The 13451-nt window shown below is 42.7% G+C and overlaps 1 protein-coding gene across 4 annotated transcripts; it reads left to right on the top strand.

Annotated features, from left to right (window-relative positions):
• The first annotated feature begins 1290 nt into the window (after positions 1 to 1290).
• akt2 (v-akt murine thymoma viral oncogene homolog 2) lies at positions 1291 to 13403 on the top strand. 4 transcript variants are annotated; one of them, XM_048264382.1, is made up of 14 exons: positions 1291 to 1433; positions 4365 to 4532; positions 4691 to 4819; positions 5437 to 5548; positions 5745 to 5889; positions 6015 to 6146; positions 6275 to 6340; positions 6459 to 6527; positions 6831 to 6953; positions 7190 to 7318; positions 8081 to 8295; positions 8703 to 8790; positions 8921 to 9023; positions 11558 to 13403. In XM_048264382.1, the coding sequence occupies exons 2-14, from the start codon at positions 4487 to 4489 to the stop codon at positions 11635 to 11637; spliced, it is 1437 nt and encodes a 478-aa protein (XP_048120339.1). In that variant the 5' UTR covers positions 1291 to 1433; positions 4365 to 4486; the 3' UTR covers positions 11638 to 13403. The 4 variants fall into 4 exon arrangements, with proteins under 4 accessions (XP_048120339.1, XP_048120338.1, XP_048120341.1 ...); XM_048264381.1 differs by having other exon boundaries at positions 1298 to 1744; XM_048264383.1 differs by having other exon boundaries at positions 1318 to 1389.
• The last annotated feature ends 48 nt before the right edge of the window (positions 13404 to 13451 follow it).

Below are 13451 nucleotides of genomic sequence, written 5' to 3'. Positions count from 1 at the left end.
TATTACATTATGTTAGCGTAACCATACTCTATGATGGAAAAAGAGACTGACATGAAAGTTAGGGTATGTCAAGATAGAAAGAGTAGTATATGATAGTGGCACATGATAAACCTACAGAGTATATGCCTTGTTTGCTCATAAGTAGGTAGTAAAGGAGTTAGCCTATCATCAAACAACAATCTGGTACCCATGTAGAATATTAGTTATATAAGTTTAATGTTAATAGCCTAAATTGTATTATATTGCTGTAGTAGCTCTGTATCTTAAATGTTTATAGCCATGTTATTCCACTGCTGTAAGTCGCTTTGGACAAACACGTCATCCAAATGAATAAATGTAAATGTAGAATAATTATAATGACCATATGATCATGACAATGACAGCCCCCACCAGGTCTCATTCCAACAAATCCTACCCACTGCCTAAGTCTGACACCCCTGGTCTATAGTCGTATTTTTTTTTATTGTGGTAGTAATAATTTATGATTTGTGATGGCCTACCCGAAAACATGGATAGTCTTTCTCATTGAGACAGAGCCTAAAAGTCTAAACTAAAAGTCATCGCAACAGATGTTTGAACGGCCATTTAGGCTGTGAGTGTGTAGGCAATTTTCAAATGTATGTAAGCTGACAAAAAAATGGTCAATGAAACAATAGATTCGTCATTACTACATTCTGATAAACTAACATAGGGTAATTAATCAGTTGTGAATTTGAGAGAAAATGAGTCACGATTTGACCTTGACCGAAACACTGACGAAAACAGGTCTTTGGCAATATTTTTTAGCAATTTTACTCAGCTCGCTTTGTGAAACGTTTCCTTTAAAAAATATAAAGAATTAAAAAAAACAATAGGCCTAAATGCCAAGTAAAATTGCATTCGGTAGTAATCCTGTAATGTTGTTGGTGCCCTGCGTTTGGTTAGGCTACGTTGTGAGTAGCGGATTCTTAGGAATGGGTCATTTGATTACTTTTGCTGTGATCCGTGAATGTCGTTTGATAGTCCCACGTCAGTAGGCTGAGTAAGCAATATTGTGGACATATTTTTACCACACTGTTTCTACCACACAACACACACAGCCTAACAAAAATAACAACTGACTGCCCCGCTTAGCCTAACAACACAAATACATGGTCCGTGCGTCAACTTCACAGGACTTCTGTTATTCTCAGCTGTGAGTTCCTGGGTTACTTACAGCTGTATTTCAACTATCAACCATAGCCCTTATTCTCTGCATCAACATTGAACGATTTCAACACTGCTACGAGGAAGGCCTTGATTTGCGTAAACGTCATTTCCTGTTTGTGCTCATGTCGAGTAACGTTAGTTGTTCTGCCATGAACGAACGAGGCCTGTTGTAAGCTGCAGGTTATTGACACAGATAACAAGGTGTGAGGAGAAGCAATAGCGATCGAGATTCCTCGTTTTTAAGGGTAACTCGTCGACAGTAATTAGTTGAATATATCAATTGCCTGGCATTTTAACGATAGTAATTTTCTTCTATGCTGACTCGTTAGCAAGCTAGTGTTTAACACGCCGCCTGGAGCAGCCAGTGTGGGCAGCAAAACAGGCTTAGCGGGCACTCGGTTGTTATTTTTTGGGAGGCTGTGTGATCATTGGCAGAGTTCAATACACCAGCTTGCAGAATAATAGCTAGTTTCACCGCGGAGGACTTTGCATTTCAGCCTGGATGAGCATCGGCTCCCAGTACACAACATTTTGCCAACAAGCTTAAGGAATCGAGGTAAGGAGGGCGCTTTAGTTGACGCAGAACTTGGAATAATGATTGATAGCTTGCTAGCTATTGCTAGTCATATCGCGGGCTAGTTGGCTGACTTTTTATATTAACATTGGCATGTTAATGAGTGCGGTGCGTAACTAGGATCATTCGCAGTGGCAACTTTATAGTCGTTGTAGTAAAAGAAAGAAATGTAGCATCGACGATCGAGGCTACTGTCAGTAAATACGGGGGTTACTCGTTGTTAGCTCATCCCGTGTTAGTTAGCTAGCTGGCTAGCGTGTTAACCTAGGTCATCGATTGCATTGTGGCAAGTGTCCTGCTTGTTGTCTTGAGCGTCAGATTCCCCTTTACTTGCATTTACATTGAGTTGGATACTGAATGTGGCTGTACCTGCACACAGTAGGCTATTAGCAACCAATAATGAGGTATGTTCTGTTCATTTTTGGAGAGGATCACCTAGTCAACCCTGGTAATTTGCATAGTGAAGTAGCTGGCTAGCTCGTTGAAAATGTTTTTCTGTGTAGCAGCTAACGTTTGGTTAGCTAGGTAACATTTAGCTAACGTTAACTGATTACTACTCTCATCAAGTATGCATGTAAACGGACTATCCCCCATGTTTGGTTTTCATTAATCAGGTAATTCAGACACCAATGTGATTTGTCTACTTATACAACTGCAGCTAACAAAAGCGAAAGTGGCTAATGAACAAAGTTACGTGTAGGTCCACTCAGGTTCTGGTCAGTTTTAGTCAGATTGTGCATGGCCATTCGAGCAGTGCTGCAAAACAAAGTCGTTAAACTTGCTTAACGTTGTAATCAGCTGATTCTAACTTTATGACCCCCCCACTTAGTGAATTCGCATATGTGATAGATAACGAGTGTTGTATACTTGTTTTCATCTGAGCATGCCGCAATGACCTGCGCAAAACCTTGAGGTGGTAGGTTTGTAGTACATTGTTGTAAGTGTCATGAATTACTGGAAACATGGATATTGAGACCACTGATTTTCATTGGACAGACCAGTCCAGCTAGTGTAAAAATAGATGTGGAATTGACCATGTGAGGAACCTATCGATTTTTATCTCTGCAAACAATACTGTGTAAACAGATGTAAAAGTCACTAGAACTACATCCTAAACTCGAGCAGGTTTATGTCACGTAGCTTAGTTTTTCGTTAATTATTGTTTTATTATCTTGGATTTAATTGCATGTTTAATTACGAAGATGTTATTTTGTTCATTGTTGTGAAGTTCACATATTTTCTCACGTAAATATAGTTTAGCCATCAATGTGTTTGACAGCTGTTTTGTTGAATGGGGGTGGCAGATAGATATGGCACTGTACCTTGGGACAACCCTTTGAATCATGTATCCTAATGGAAAACTTTGGCATGCAGGCTTTTAGCCATGTTATTGTGTAACCACTAATGGGAGCATGGCAAGATAGGTATTTTAGTTTGTTAAACTAGACTTGTGCTCACACTGACACGAAGCAGACATGTCAGTCATGTGAAAGACGGTTTGAATTTGCTACTGCAATTTGACCGTGTGATGAATTGGTTGTTAATGCCAGGTGCTTCTTAATTTTCATCGTTTATTCATATCTAAGTGGCTTGTTTGCCCTAAATATTGACCTTCTTGCCTCACCAAAGGATTGGTAATACATGTAATCCCCACAATGTTTTTGGAGGCAGAGTGGATCATTTGTAACCCTTTGCATTGTCATTTGTCTAAGGTATCAGTTTGGTTTTAATAATTTTACAACTGTTAATGTGTCTGTTTGTCTGGCAGTGATCTCCGTGGCGGTGAATTAACCAGCAGTTCAATTGTTTATTTTATCATGTCGATTTACGCAAGACTCTGTTGTTGTTAATTAGTGATGAATGTCCATGTTGCGCAAGACGAGCAATTTGAACGTGTGCATGCTCTAAGGCTCAGAGTTAAAATTCAGTCCCTTAATTTGGATCGGAGCCAAAAGCTGCAAGTTCGGGCATAGCCCCCATACTATGTGCAGAAGTGATTAGCTGAGATTGTTGGGGTGTCTCATTTCCCTTGTTTCCGCGCACTCTCTGTGGGTGTTCACCTGTTGATGAAAGAGGCTAATGGTGATTTCCATGGTTACAAGATGATCTCAATCTGTGACCTCCTACTGAAGTAATGAAACAGACCACAGTGCCAGAATCAATTAGAATGCCCCCCTTGGAGCAGGAAGGAGGCCTGGTAGCGTTCCTGTTTTTATCTTAAACAATTGACTGCTGCTGCGTTCTTATTCAAGATATAACACTGGCTTGGTTCACCTTGAACCCCTGAAAGGGCAGGTGAGATGAAACACAAGTTCAGACGCTCGTTTTGCTCTGTGTAACTGTGCCGGGGTGGTGCAGTAGTGGACCAGGTGTTCAGTGGCACTTTAATGTCAAGCTCCCTGGGCCTTGATGGTAGTAAGGGGATTCCGTACAGCTATCAAGAAAACCATTGCACGATGAGTCAGTTTTTACACGACACACGGGCAAAATAGGCTTATGCCAGGCCAGCATTGCCATGTGTGACTAATTACCTCAGCACATTCTCTCAGGTTGTGTGTGTGTGTTTCTCAGTGGCTTGATCTGTTCCACTGCTTTCTCCAAGGTGCTGAAGAGTGACTGCTGTCCCCCCTTCGTCTGACATCCTCATTTCTCGCCAACGCTGTTCCCCTCCCCCGACCTCCCTGTCCGCCCCACCCTGAACCCCAACATACGCCCACCCGCAGCATGAACGAGGTCACCGTGGTCCGAGAGGGATGGCTCCACAAGCGAGGTAAGGACGGGACGCGCTGCTGCAGTGTACAGGTTGCAGTGTACAGTGTTTAGGATGTGTTTCCTCTGCTAGGATTTTAAATTCTTGCTCTTTCTCAAGGTCATTTGTTTTTTTTTTTCTCCGCCCTTGACTTTTCTCTCTTCTGGCCTGCAACACAGGTGAGTATATTAAGACCTGGAGGCCCCGCTATTTTATCCTGAAGAGTGATGGCTCCTTCATTGGCTACAAGGAGAAGCCAGAGATCTCCGAGCCCAACCTTCCACCCCTCAACAACTTCTCAGTGGCGGGTAAGAAGTGCACGACAGTGTGTTTCGGAAGTAAAGTCTAGGAGAAGTTGTGCTCTTGTAAGGCATGCAGGAAATGCACAACAGTGTGAGAATGAAAGCGAAAGGGCTGCCACAGACGATAAACTTACAACCTCAGTACTTCCTTTTCACATTAACCTCATCAACAGGTTTTTTTTAACCAGGTCGTAAACATGCCTCTATGTACACAGTGCACACCCATGCAGGGTTTCTTATTACTGTAAGCCACATATACCACCCTGATGCCAATGTGGTTTGTTATCGTAGCCGTTGTTTCTTGTTCACATGATCACTTCCTCAGTGTACGTTACTTGTTTTGTTTATCAACTAAATTTTATAGCTTTGTGTCTATCCTGGCTGGAGATGGTGATGATTAACCATTTAGTAGTTTGTTAGGAGATTAAAGAATGGCTTATCCTATTTCTATAATTGTCTTTCTCATTTAATTATGTTCTTTAACACTCCACATCATGGTTTAGAAGCTGTACATTTTACATGTTCAGTTAGTTGTGTGACCGTTAACTTGGATTGTCCTTGCACTCTGTGCATGTAGGGTTTCACGCCACTGATTGGCCCTTGTGCTCTCTGAAATTTCACAGAATGCCAACTGATGAAGACAGAGAGGCCCAGGCCAAACACGTTTGTCATCCGCTGCCTGCAGTGGACCACGGTCATCGAGCGCACTTTTCACGTAGACAGTAACGCAGAGAGGTGCGACAAAACAAAACAGGAGAGGAACAACAACATTGTAGAGGACATAATTTCAGAAGGACGATTTCCTGGTTTTGCTGCCAATTATATGAACATGCTCACTAGGAGATAGTGTTTAAATGAAAAAAAAGTAGTATGTGTACAGATTATCCTGTTCTATCCAATTTTAAGTCTTATACTGTTCTTAAATGTTCAGGGAGGAATGGATACGAGCGATTCAGGCTGTAGCCAATGGGCTTAAGACACAAGAGGAAGAACCAATGGACATCAACTTCGGTTCCCCCGGTGACAACAGCCTGGAGGGCATGGAGGCTGCCATTGCCCGGTCCCGCACTAGAGTGGTCAGTGTCTAACATGTCTTTGATTTTCTTTAATGCCTTCTGCTGTACTCCTATTGGCAAGACCCTGCACTTTCATGCACCTGATCTGTTTCCGTTCATGAACATTGAATTGTTCTCTGTTTCAGAACATGAGTGACTTCGACTACCTAAAGCTTCTGGGAAAGGGCACATTTGGCAAGGTGATCCTTGTAAAGGAGAAGGCCACGGGCATGTACTACGCCATGAAAATCCTGCGCAAGGAAGTCATCATCGCTAAGGTATGTCGGACAGGTCTGACCCAACTAAAGAGTGCTGAATGCAAGACTGCACTGGATGCAAGATAAATGTTTTTGATACTTTTTTTTTTTTGTTACTTCTTACATCTGGCTTGTTTTATCAACTTAAGGATGAGGTGGCACACACGGTTACTGAAAGCAGAGTCCTACAGAACACAAGGCATCCCTTCCTCACGGTCAGTTCCCCCGCTCAACTGAAGATGGGTCACGCTGCACTCACTGTTAATTGGTGTTCTGTTCCATGTTCTGTGGGGTTTGAAACTGAAGTTTGTCCCACTTTGCTTTGTTTCTCAGACACTAAAGTATGCCTTCCAAACTCATGACCGCCTGTGTTTTGTGATGGAATATGCAAATGGCGGAGAGGTACTCTTCATATCTCTTACTTTCTAACATCTAACATCAGTTGGTGTAGTTGGATTATAAAGTGTGTTATTACATGAGATCTTATAGAGGCAAGGAACTGTAATATTTCACAAATAAGTTATCCACTTCTTTCTTTGTGAATTAAGCTATGATGTGTAGGCCATGTTTGCATCTGTATTGAATATGTACAATGTGTTTCCTGTTGTGTTAGATCAATATGCTGATGTCATCATAATGATAAATATATGAATAGAATGAGCTTTTGGCCTGGTTGAATTAGCCTGTTCCTCTGTGTTCCCTCAGCTGTTCTTTCACTTGTCCCGGGAAAGAGTATTCACGGAGGACAGAGCCCGGTTCTATGGTGCTGAGATAGTATCTGCACTGGAATACTTGCATTCGTGCGACGTCGTCTACAGGGACCTTAAGGTGACCTCAATGAAACCACATAGACCAGCCCCCCACCCCACACGCACACACACGCACCCACACACACGCATTCTTTTTTTTATTAATGTGTCACCCAAAATGTGAAGCATCTTGTTGAAAAAGTAGAAGATACATTGTCATTCGTTAGTGAGGTGTTTGTCCAAATTTATTCTAGAGGTCCAGCTTTACTGATGATGTCGTCTATTCTCTTTCCTTTTCATTCTTGCCCTCTATAGCTGGAGAATCTCATGCTGGATAAAGATGGACACATCAAAATAACGGACTTTGGCTTATGCAAAGAGGGCATTACCAATGAGGCTACAATGAAGACCTTTTGTGGAACTCCAGAATACCTTGCTCCTGAGGTAAGCACCTGCAAGCACCACTGACAGTACTTAGTCATTGTGAGTCTTTCCTGCTCTTAGTTTAAGAAGAAATAGCTACTCATACTGAACTTTTGTTCACAAATGTAAAATATTCACCAGAGTCCGGCAAGTAGGTCTCCCCACTGCCTTGACCTGGCAATCAAGCAACGTCATCAGCACTAGTAGTTTTAAGTTAAACACTTTCCCTGCTTTGCCTGTAATGTGTAAAAAGCGTATCTGGGGTCACAAAGAGCTTGTCTTAAATGTGTAAATAAAACGGAGTGTTCAAAAGTGCCGGTCTCCCACGTAGTTGCTGTTTTTAGAATGTTTAGCATCTGTGCTGACTTCCTTAGTGTTTGTATATAGAAAAGCACTTCAAAAAACATTGTTATCCATACATTGCCCAATTTCTTACTTCCATAACTGAAGATTCTCTCCCAGGGTAGGTGGCTACGTTTCTCATTATGCAGGGTTAAACAGCATCAGTGGAAAGTAAACTATTAGCTTCAGCGGCGCTGCGAAAAGTCAGACAGACGGCAAATAAGTCACTGTTGACATTGCAACACAGATAGGAACGCTGTGCTTTTCTCCTAAAAAAAATGGCCTCTTCCCTTAGCAAAGGTTACCCCCTCTTTTTTTCTATTAAGACATCAGTAATATGTGTCTGTGTCTTGGTATAGGCATAGTAAAGGTTTACAATCTCCTAATGTTACATTAACTTGCCCTTGTAATGTAATTGGTATTGTCCCCCCCTAAACACAGGTGCTTGAGGACAATGACTACGGTCGTGCAGTGGACTGGTGGGGTCTGGGTGTGGTCATGTACGAGATGATGTGTGGCCGACTGCCCTTCTACAACCAGGACCACGAGCGTCTGTTCGAGCTCATCCTGATGGAGGAGATCCGCTTCCCCAGGAACCTCTCGCCCGAGGCCAAGGCTCTGCTGGCCGGCCTGCTCAAGAAGGACCCCAAGCAGAGGTGGGCATGCAAGCGGGTGAAAGAAACCAAAACGATGGTTGATGCCCATGGCACTAGGCCTGTCACAATAATTACATTACTAAAAGTTCAATATATGAAAATACGGACAGTCATTTTTGCAGACCACGATATTGCCTAATTGTTTACATTCACATGTTTACATTTGCATCATATTTGTTGTAGATCTGTGTTTTAAATACAGCAACATTTAAGTTAACCTAAAGGGCTTAGGGTTTATAGGGTTTATATAGGTTAGGGTTTATATTGATGTCTCCGCACTTACTATGAGTGAATTAAAATCAAGTCAGATATATCAACAGTAATACAAAAAGCCATGCATATTATGTACAACATCTCGTGTGTAGGATTTTGATCAAATATGATGGTGAAATTGTTTGATTCTGAAGGCTTGGAGGAAGTCCAGAAGACGCCAAAGAGGTGATGACCCACAAGTTCTTTGTCACCATCAACTGGTCAGATGTTCTTGAGAAGAAGGTGTGTGTGTGTGTGTGTGTGTAGCACACATTATTCTTTTATGCAGCCAACAATGTCTTCATTGTGTTAAACAGTCTCAGCCAACTGACAACTCACATTCTTCCCATGCCTTCATGTTCTTGTCCGTCAGCTCGTTCCACCATTCAAGCCACAGGTGACCTCTGAGACAGATACACGCTACTTTGATGACGAGTTCACAGCACAGACCATCACAGTCACGCCTCCAGACCAGTGTAAGTAGTCCAGGCTCTGCTGGTTTGCGGTTCAAGTAAGGCACTCTTTTCAGTATTGTAGTCTGGGCTACAATACAAAAGATGAGATTGCTAAGGAAGTCAGCTGATGTTGCATAACAATTAATTATATTTCAACACTTCTTTTAGAAGTAGCTCTGGTCTCCGAATAGGTTGTGCGAGTTTAAGAGCTTCAGATCCGTACTGTGGTCAATAACATTTAATTGAGTTTAGCCTATAACCATATCATTAATAGGTTACCGAAGAAGTCTCCCTACTTCTCTTTAACTGTTCTCCTTGGCAAAGTGTGGATGCTCTTTATAGCAGTTTATTATACGGCTCTTCACAATGCTAGTAGAACGCTCCATTGACTTGAATGGGATTTCCCAACGTTCTACGGTAAATAAATTCATGTAATTACCGCTGCAAACATATAATTACCGCTGTCAATGGCAACGGGTTTTGTGCTTCTGATACGTCTTTCATATCACTACGCAAGGACTGGAACTTCATTCAAGCGTGAAAGCAGGTGGTTGATCAGCTGTGTTCTAAAGAATGTTTGATTCAAGTTCAGCACCGTGTGTTGTTGCGAACTATTTGTTTCTCAGCAAATGCCACGATGAACGGTAACAAATAGGCTAGGCCATGTAGGCTAAAAGTCATCGTGGGGAGTTTATTATTTTGTTTTGGCAAGTAGCTGTATAATAAGCGGGATAATGTATAGAACGCCGGTCATTATGGGAAAATAAGTCCCTTCAGAGCGAAACAAGACCCCTCCGCTGGCGCGTCGGGGTCCAGTTCACCCTGTCGGGACTTATTTTCCCAATAATGACTATTCTATACATTATCCCTCACATATTGTCCGATACACAGTCTGGCTTATTTGATTGCAATTAACTTGATTATATATATATATATATATATATATATACTCTTTTGATCCCGTGAGGGAAATTTGGTCTGCATTTATCCCAATCCGTGAATTAGTAAAACACACTCAGCACACAGTGAACACACAGTGAGGTGAAGCACACACTAATCCCAGCACAGTGAGCTGTCTGCAACAACAGCGGCGCTCGGGGAGCAGTGAGGGCTTAGGTGCCTTGCTCAAGGGCACTTCAGCCGTGCCTACTGTTCGGGGTTCGAACCGGCAACCCTCCGGTTACTAGTCCGAATCGCTAACCAGTAGGCCACGGCTGCCCCAAAGTAGAATCTAGTGTCAGGTGTGATTTCGGTGCTATATGGTTACTCGCTGTCTGAAGACGTGATTTTGAAGCAAGCACATTTAACTAGAGTGCTAGTTGCCCCGGTAAATCCTCACAGCCCTAACCTTAAGAACGCTTCTAACCGCTGAGTTGGAAGCTTGGGCTTTTAGCTCAGTGGTTAGAGCGTTCGTCTCCCATGCCGGTGTGTGTGTGTCAAGGTGGCGGTTCGAGGCCTGTGAGCGGCGAACGAACCGACCTTGTGACACATGTTTACCACTGTGTTGCTTCACCTCTTCATTTAACAATAGTCTGTAAATGTTTGGGAACTGAGGAGACCAGCTGCTAGAGTTTTGAGAATGAAGTGTTGTCTCAGTCTTACTAGACAGGATTTCAGCTGCTCGACAGTCTCGGGTCTTCGCAGTCATGTTTCATGTTCCAAGTGTGATTGATCTCTGGACTGCAGGCAGGCCATTTTAGCATCCGTGTTCTTCTATTATGGAGCCATACTGTCCAGGGTGCAGTTGGTCACTGTTTTGCTGAAATATTCAAGGCCTTCCTGAAAAAAAAAGACAGACCGCTAGCTGTCTGTCCTGGAGGGGGAGGAAGTAGTGAGATATCTCTCTGTTTTGTTTGAAAGTCAACAGTAGTGGCGTTACCCAGCATCGCTTAGAGCACCTTTAAAGAGAGACAGTTTTTCTCTTTGCCTCAGTCCATCGTAAATAAGCTTGGGCCGAGATAAGACAGCATGTATAAAAATGGTTTCTTCTTTGCATGGTAGAGATTTAACCAGCATTTGTGGATGGAGCATCAAACTGTTTTTAATGTAGTGCCATCGGAGGCCCCAGAGATCACAACCGATTGATTAATGTAATTAGTTGTGAAATTAACCGTGTGTTTTCTTTAGCAATACACAACTTTTACAGCCTTTTGTTTGGCGAGACCTGTTGCTGGCATGAAATAAAAAATTAACGCATATTTTTCATGAGAGTCAAATTTCCCAGTGTCAACATGTTTTTTGCACATAAATATGGGTTTAAGAGATTTGCAGATTATCATAATCTAATTTTGTTAACATTTTACACTTTTTCGGAAACGGGGTTGCACTTTCAAGCCCTTCCTTGTGGTTCAGCTTGGATTATTTTCAGACTATTGCTATTGACACTATTGATCTACATTTGGTTCACATTTCATAATGGTTTCACTCCATATTTTTGTAATAACGCATGTCAGGCTGGGCAAAACTACTGTCTGTACTGAATGGTTTGCATTACATTACAATGGCAGTCTTTCACCACACACTGACACCTGCGTCCCTTCTCTTCCACTCTGCAGATGACAGCTTGGACACTGAGGACCCGGACACACGCACGCACTTCCCACAGTTCTCCTACTCCGCCAGCATAAGGGAGTGAGCCGCCCTCCCCCCTCCTCCCCCTCCCTCTCTCGCCCCCAACCAGCAGAAAGGATGCAACAGCGACACGTATACTAACTCTTGGACACACGAACGCCCACACACACATACACACACACACACACATACATACCGACAAACAAATGTACTTAAATCAAACATCCATGCACCAGCAGATACTGTAAAAGAAGCAGGTCTCTTTGCGGATTTGATATCGTAGCAGTGACGGACTTAAGCCGACAAGGAAGGGTGGGGGGAAGAAGGGTTGGCTGTGTTCAGTTCAGAGTGTGCCTCTGAACAGGCCCCTTGCCTTACCCGACACTACACACCGTGCACCGTGACGGCCATACCAACGCTTCACCACCTGTCAGGTAAAGAGGAGAAAACCAAACTTGAGCACCAGCGAGTTGCATGACGCACACTGGAACACGCGCTGAAGCACATCCTCACACGTATAAATACACACACACACACACACACACACACACATATAGAAACATGTACACAAGAGAGTCCTCCCCTGGACCACCTGCACTTTCCCTGGCCAATCGAGTGAAGATTAGATGATGTGCATACTTGTCTGGGATGGGAGGACACGAGCAAAATACTTAAAAAGAAAGAAAAACATTTCCCCCCTGATTGTTACAGTTTTCTTTTCTTTTTTTTAAAAGAAAGCCATATTTCTGCAATTTTTACAAGTGCTCTTTCTGGATTTAGCTGTTACCAATAGTGTTGAACTGTTCCTGCAGAGGGTAAAACAGAAAAAGAGAGAGAGAAGGCGAGAATTTGGGGAGGGACGTGTTGGAAGAATATTGGTGAGGGTAGTCACAGCTCTATATGATCGTGTATGTGTGTCCGGATGTGCGCGTGTATGTGTGTATGTCTGTGTGTGTGTGTGTGTGTGTGTGTGTCTGTGTGTGTTGTGTGTGTGTGTGTGTGTGTGTGTGTCTATGTACTTCTGTATGTTCATCATTTGAGAAAAAAAATGTGTGAAAGCATGTTGTGCTCTATCTTAAGGAGTGCAAGAGAGAATGTGATTTGATCAGTGAGAGTGAGTATGTCCGAGTGTGTGTGAGAGCGCATGTGTGTGTGACAGAGAATGAGTGTGAAACATTCGTCACAGATCCACATCTTAAAGTGTGTCTTCATCTTTTGATTTTGTATATGGGCATAACAGTACAAGATGGATTCAGGGGGTGGGGATGGGGGACAGGACACACCAAGATGTGACGTTAGCGCTTTAAAGGGAAAAAGGAGAGAGCTGGAGCTCTTCGGAAAGGGGATGAGAGAACCCTCAAGAGCTGAAGCCGGGGTCCCCATGTATAGGGGTGGGTGGGTGGGGTGGGTGAGTGTGGTCACAAAGACCCATGTCCAGAACCATGTCCACTTGCAAGTGTTAGATAGCATTTGTCCCTTTAGCTACTGGCCCATGGAAATGAATGAGTATTAAATATGAGTTGATTTGTTTAATCATCTGTATAATTTTGGAGGCATTGCTGTAAAGAGATTTGAAGAAGAAAAAAATGAAAATCCAAGGAAAGAATATGAGAATCTCAATTACCCAACTGACCCTATTTAAATGACGAATGCTCGCCTGAATAAATTGCCTGTACTTGTGTAATGTGGCCAAGTTTGACTGATGTCGAGGAATAGATGGAAATAGGCACTTAAAATTCAGAGACACCATCATTAAATATGCCTTTTGTTTTTGTCTTTTTTTTTTTTTTTTTTTTTTTTTTTTTTTGGTCTTGTAGTTAGTATAAACCCTCAAACAGGAAGTGAGAGAGGGCAAGTCAAGTGCTTCCTGCTTTTAGT

This window comes from Alosa alosa, chromosome 15 (genome assembly GCF_017589495.1).
Source record: "Alosa alosa isolate M-15738 ecotype Scorff River chromosome 15, AALO_Geno_1.1, whole genome shotgun sequence".
NCBI classification, from domain to species: domain Eukaryota; kingdom Metazoa; phylum Chordata; class Actinopteri; order Clupeiformes; family Clupeidae; genus Alosa; species Alosa alosa.
This window is presented reverse-complemented; position numbering and strand designations above follow the sequence as displayed.

Bases quoted from the DNA above. Each gene is read 5' to 3' on its own strand.
- akt2 (XM_048264382.1), top strand. From the start codon at position 4,487: ATGAACGAGGTCACCGTGGTCCGAGAGGGATGGCTCCACAAGCGAG. The intron at 5,549-5,744 runs GTGCGACAAAAC...TTAAATGTTCAG, and splicing joins GTAGACAGTAACGCAGAGAG to GGAGGAATGGATACGAGCGA. The intron at 8,791-8,920 runs GTGTGTGTGTGT...CTTGTCCGTCAG, and splicing joins CAGATGTTCTTGAGAAGAAG to CTCGTTCCACCATTCAAGCC.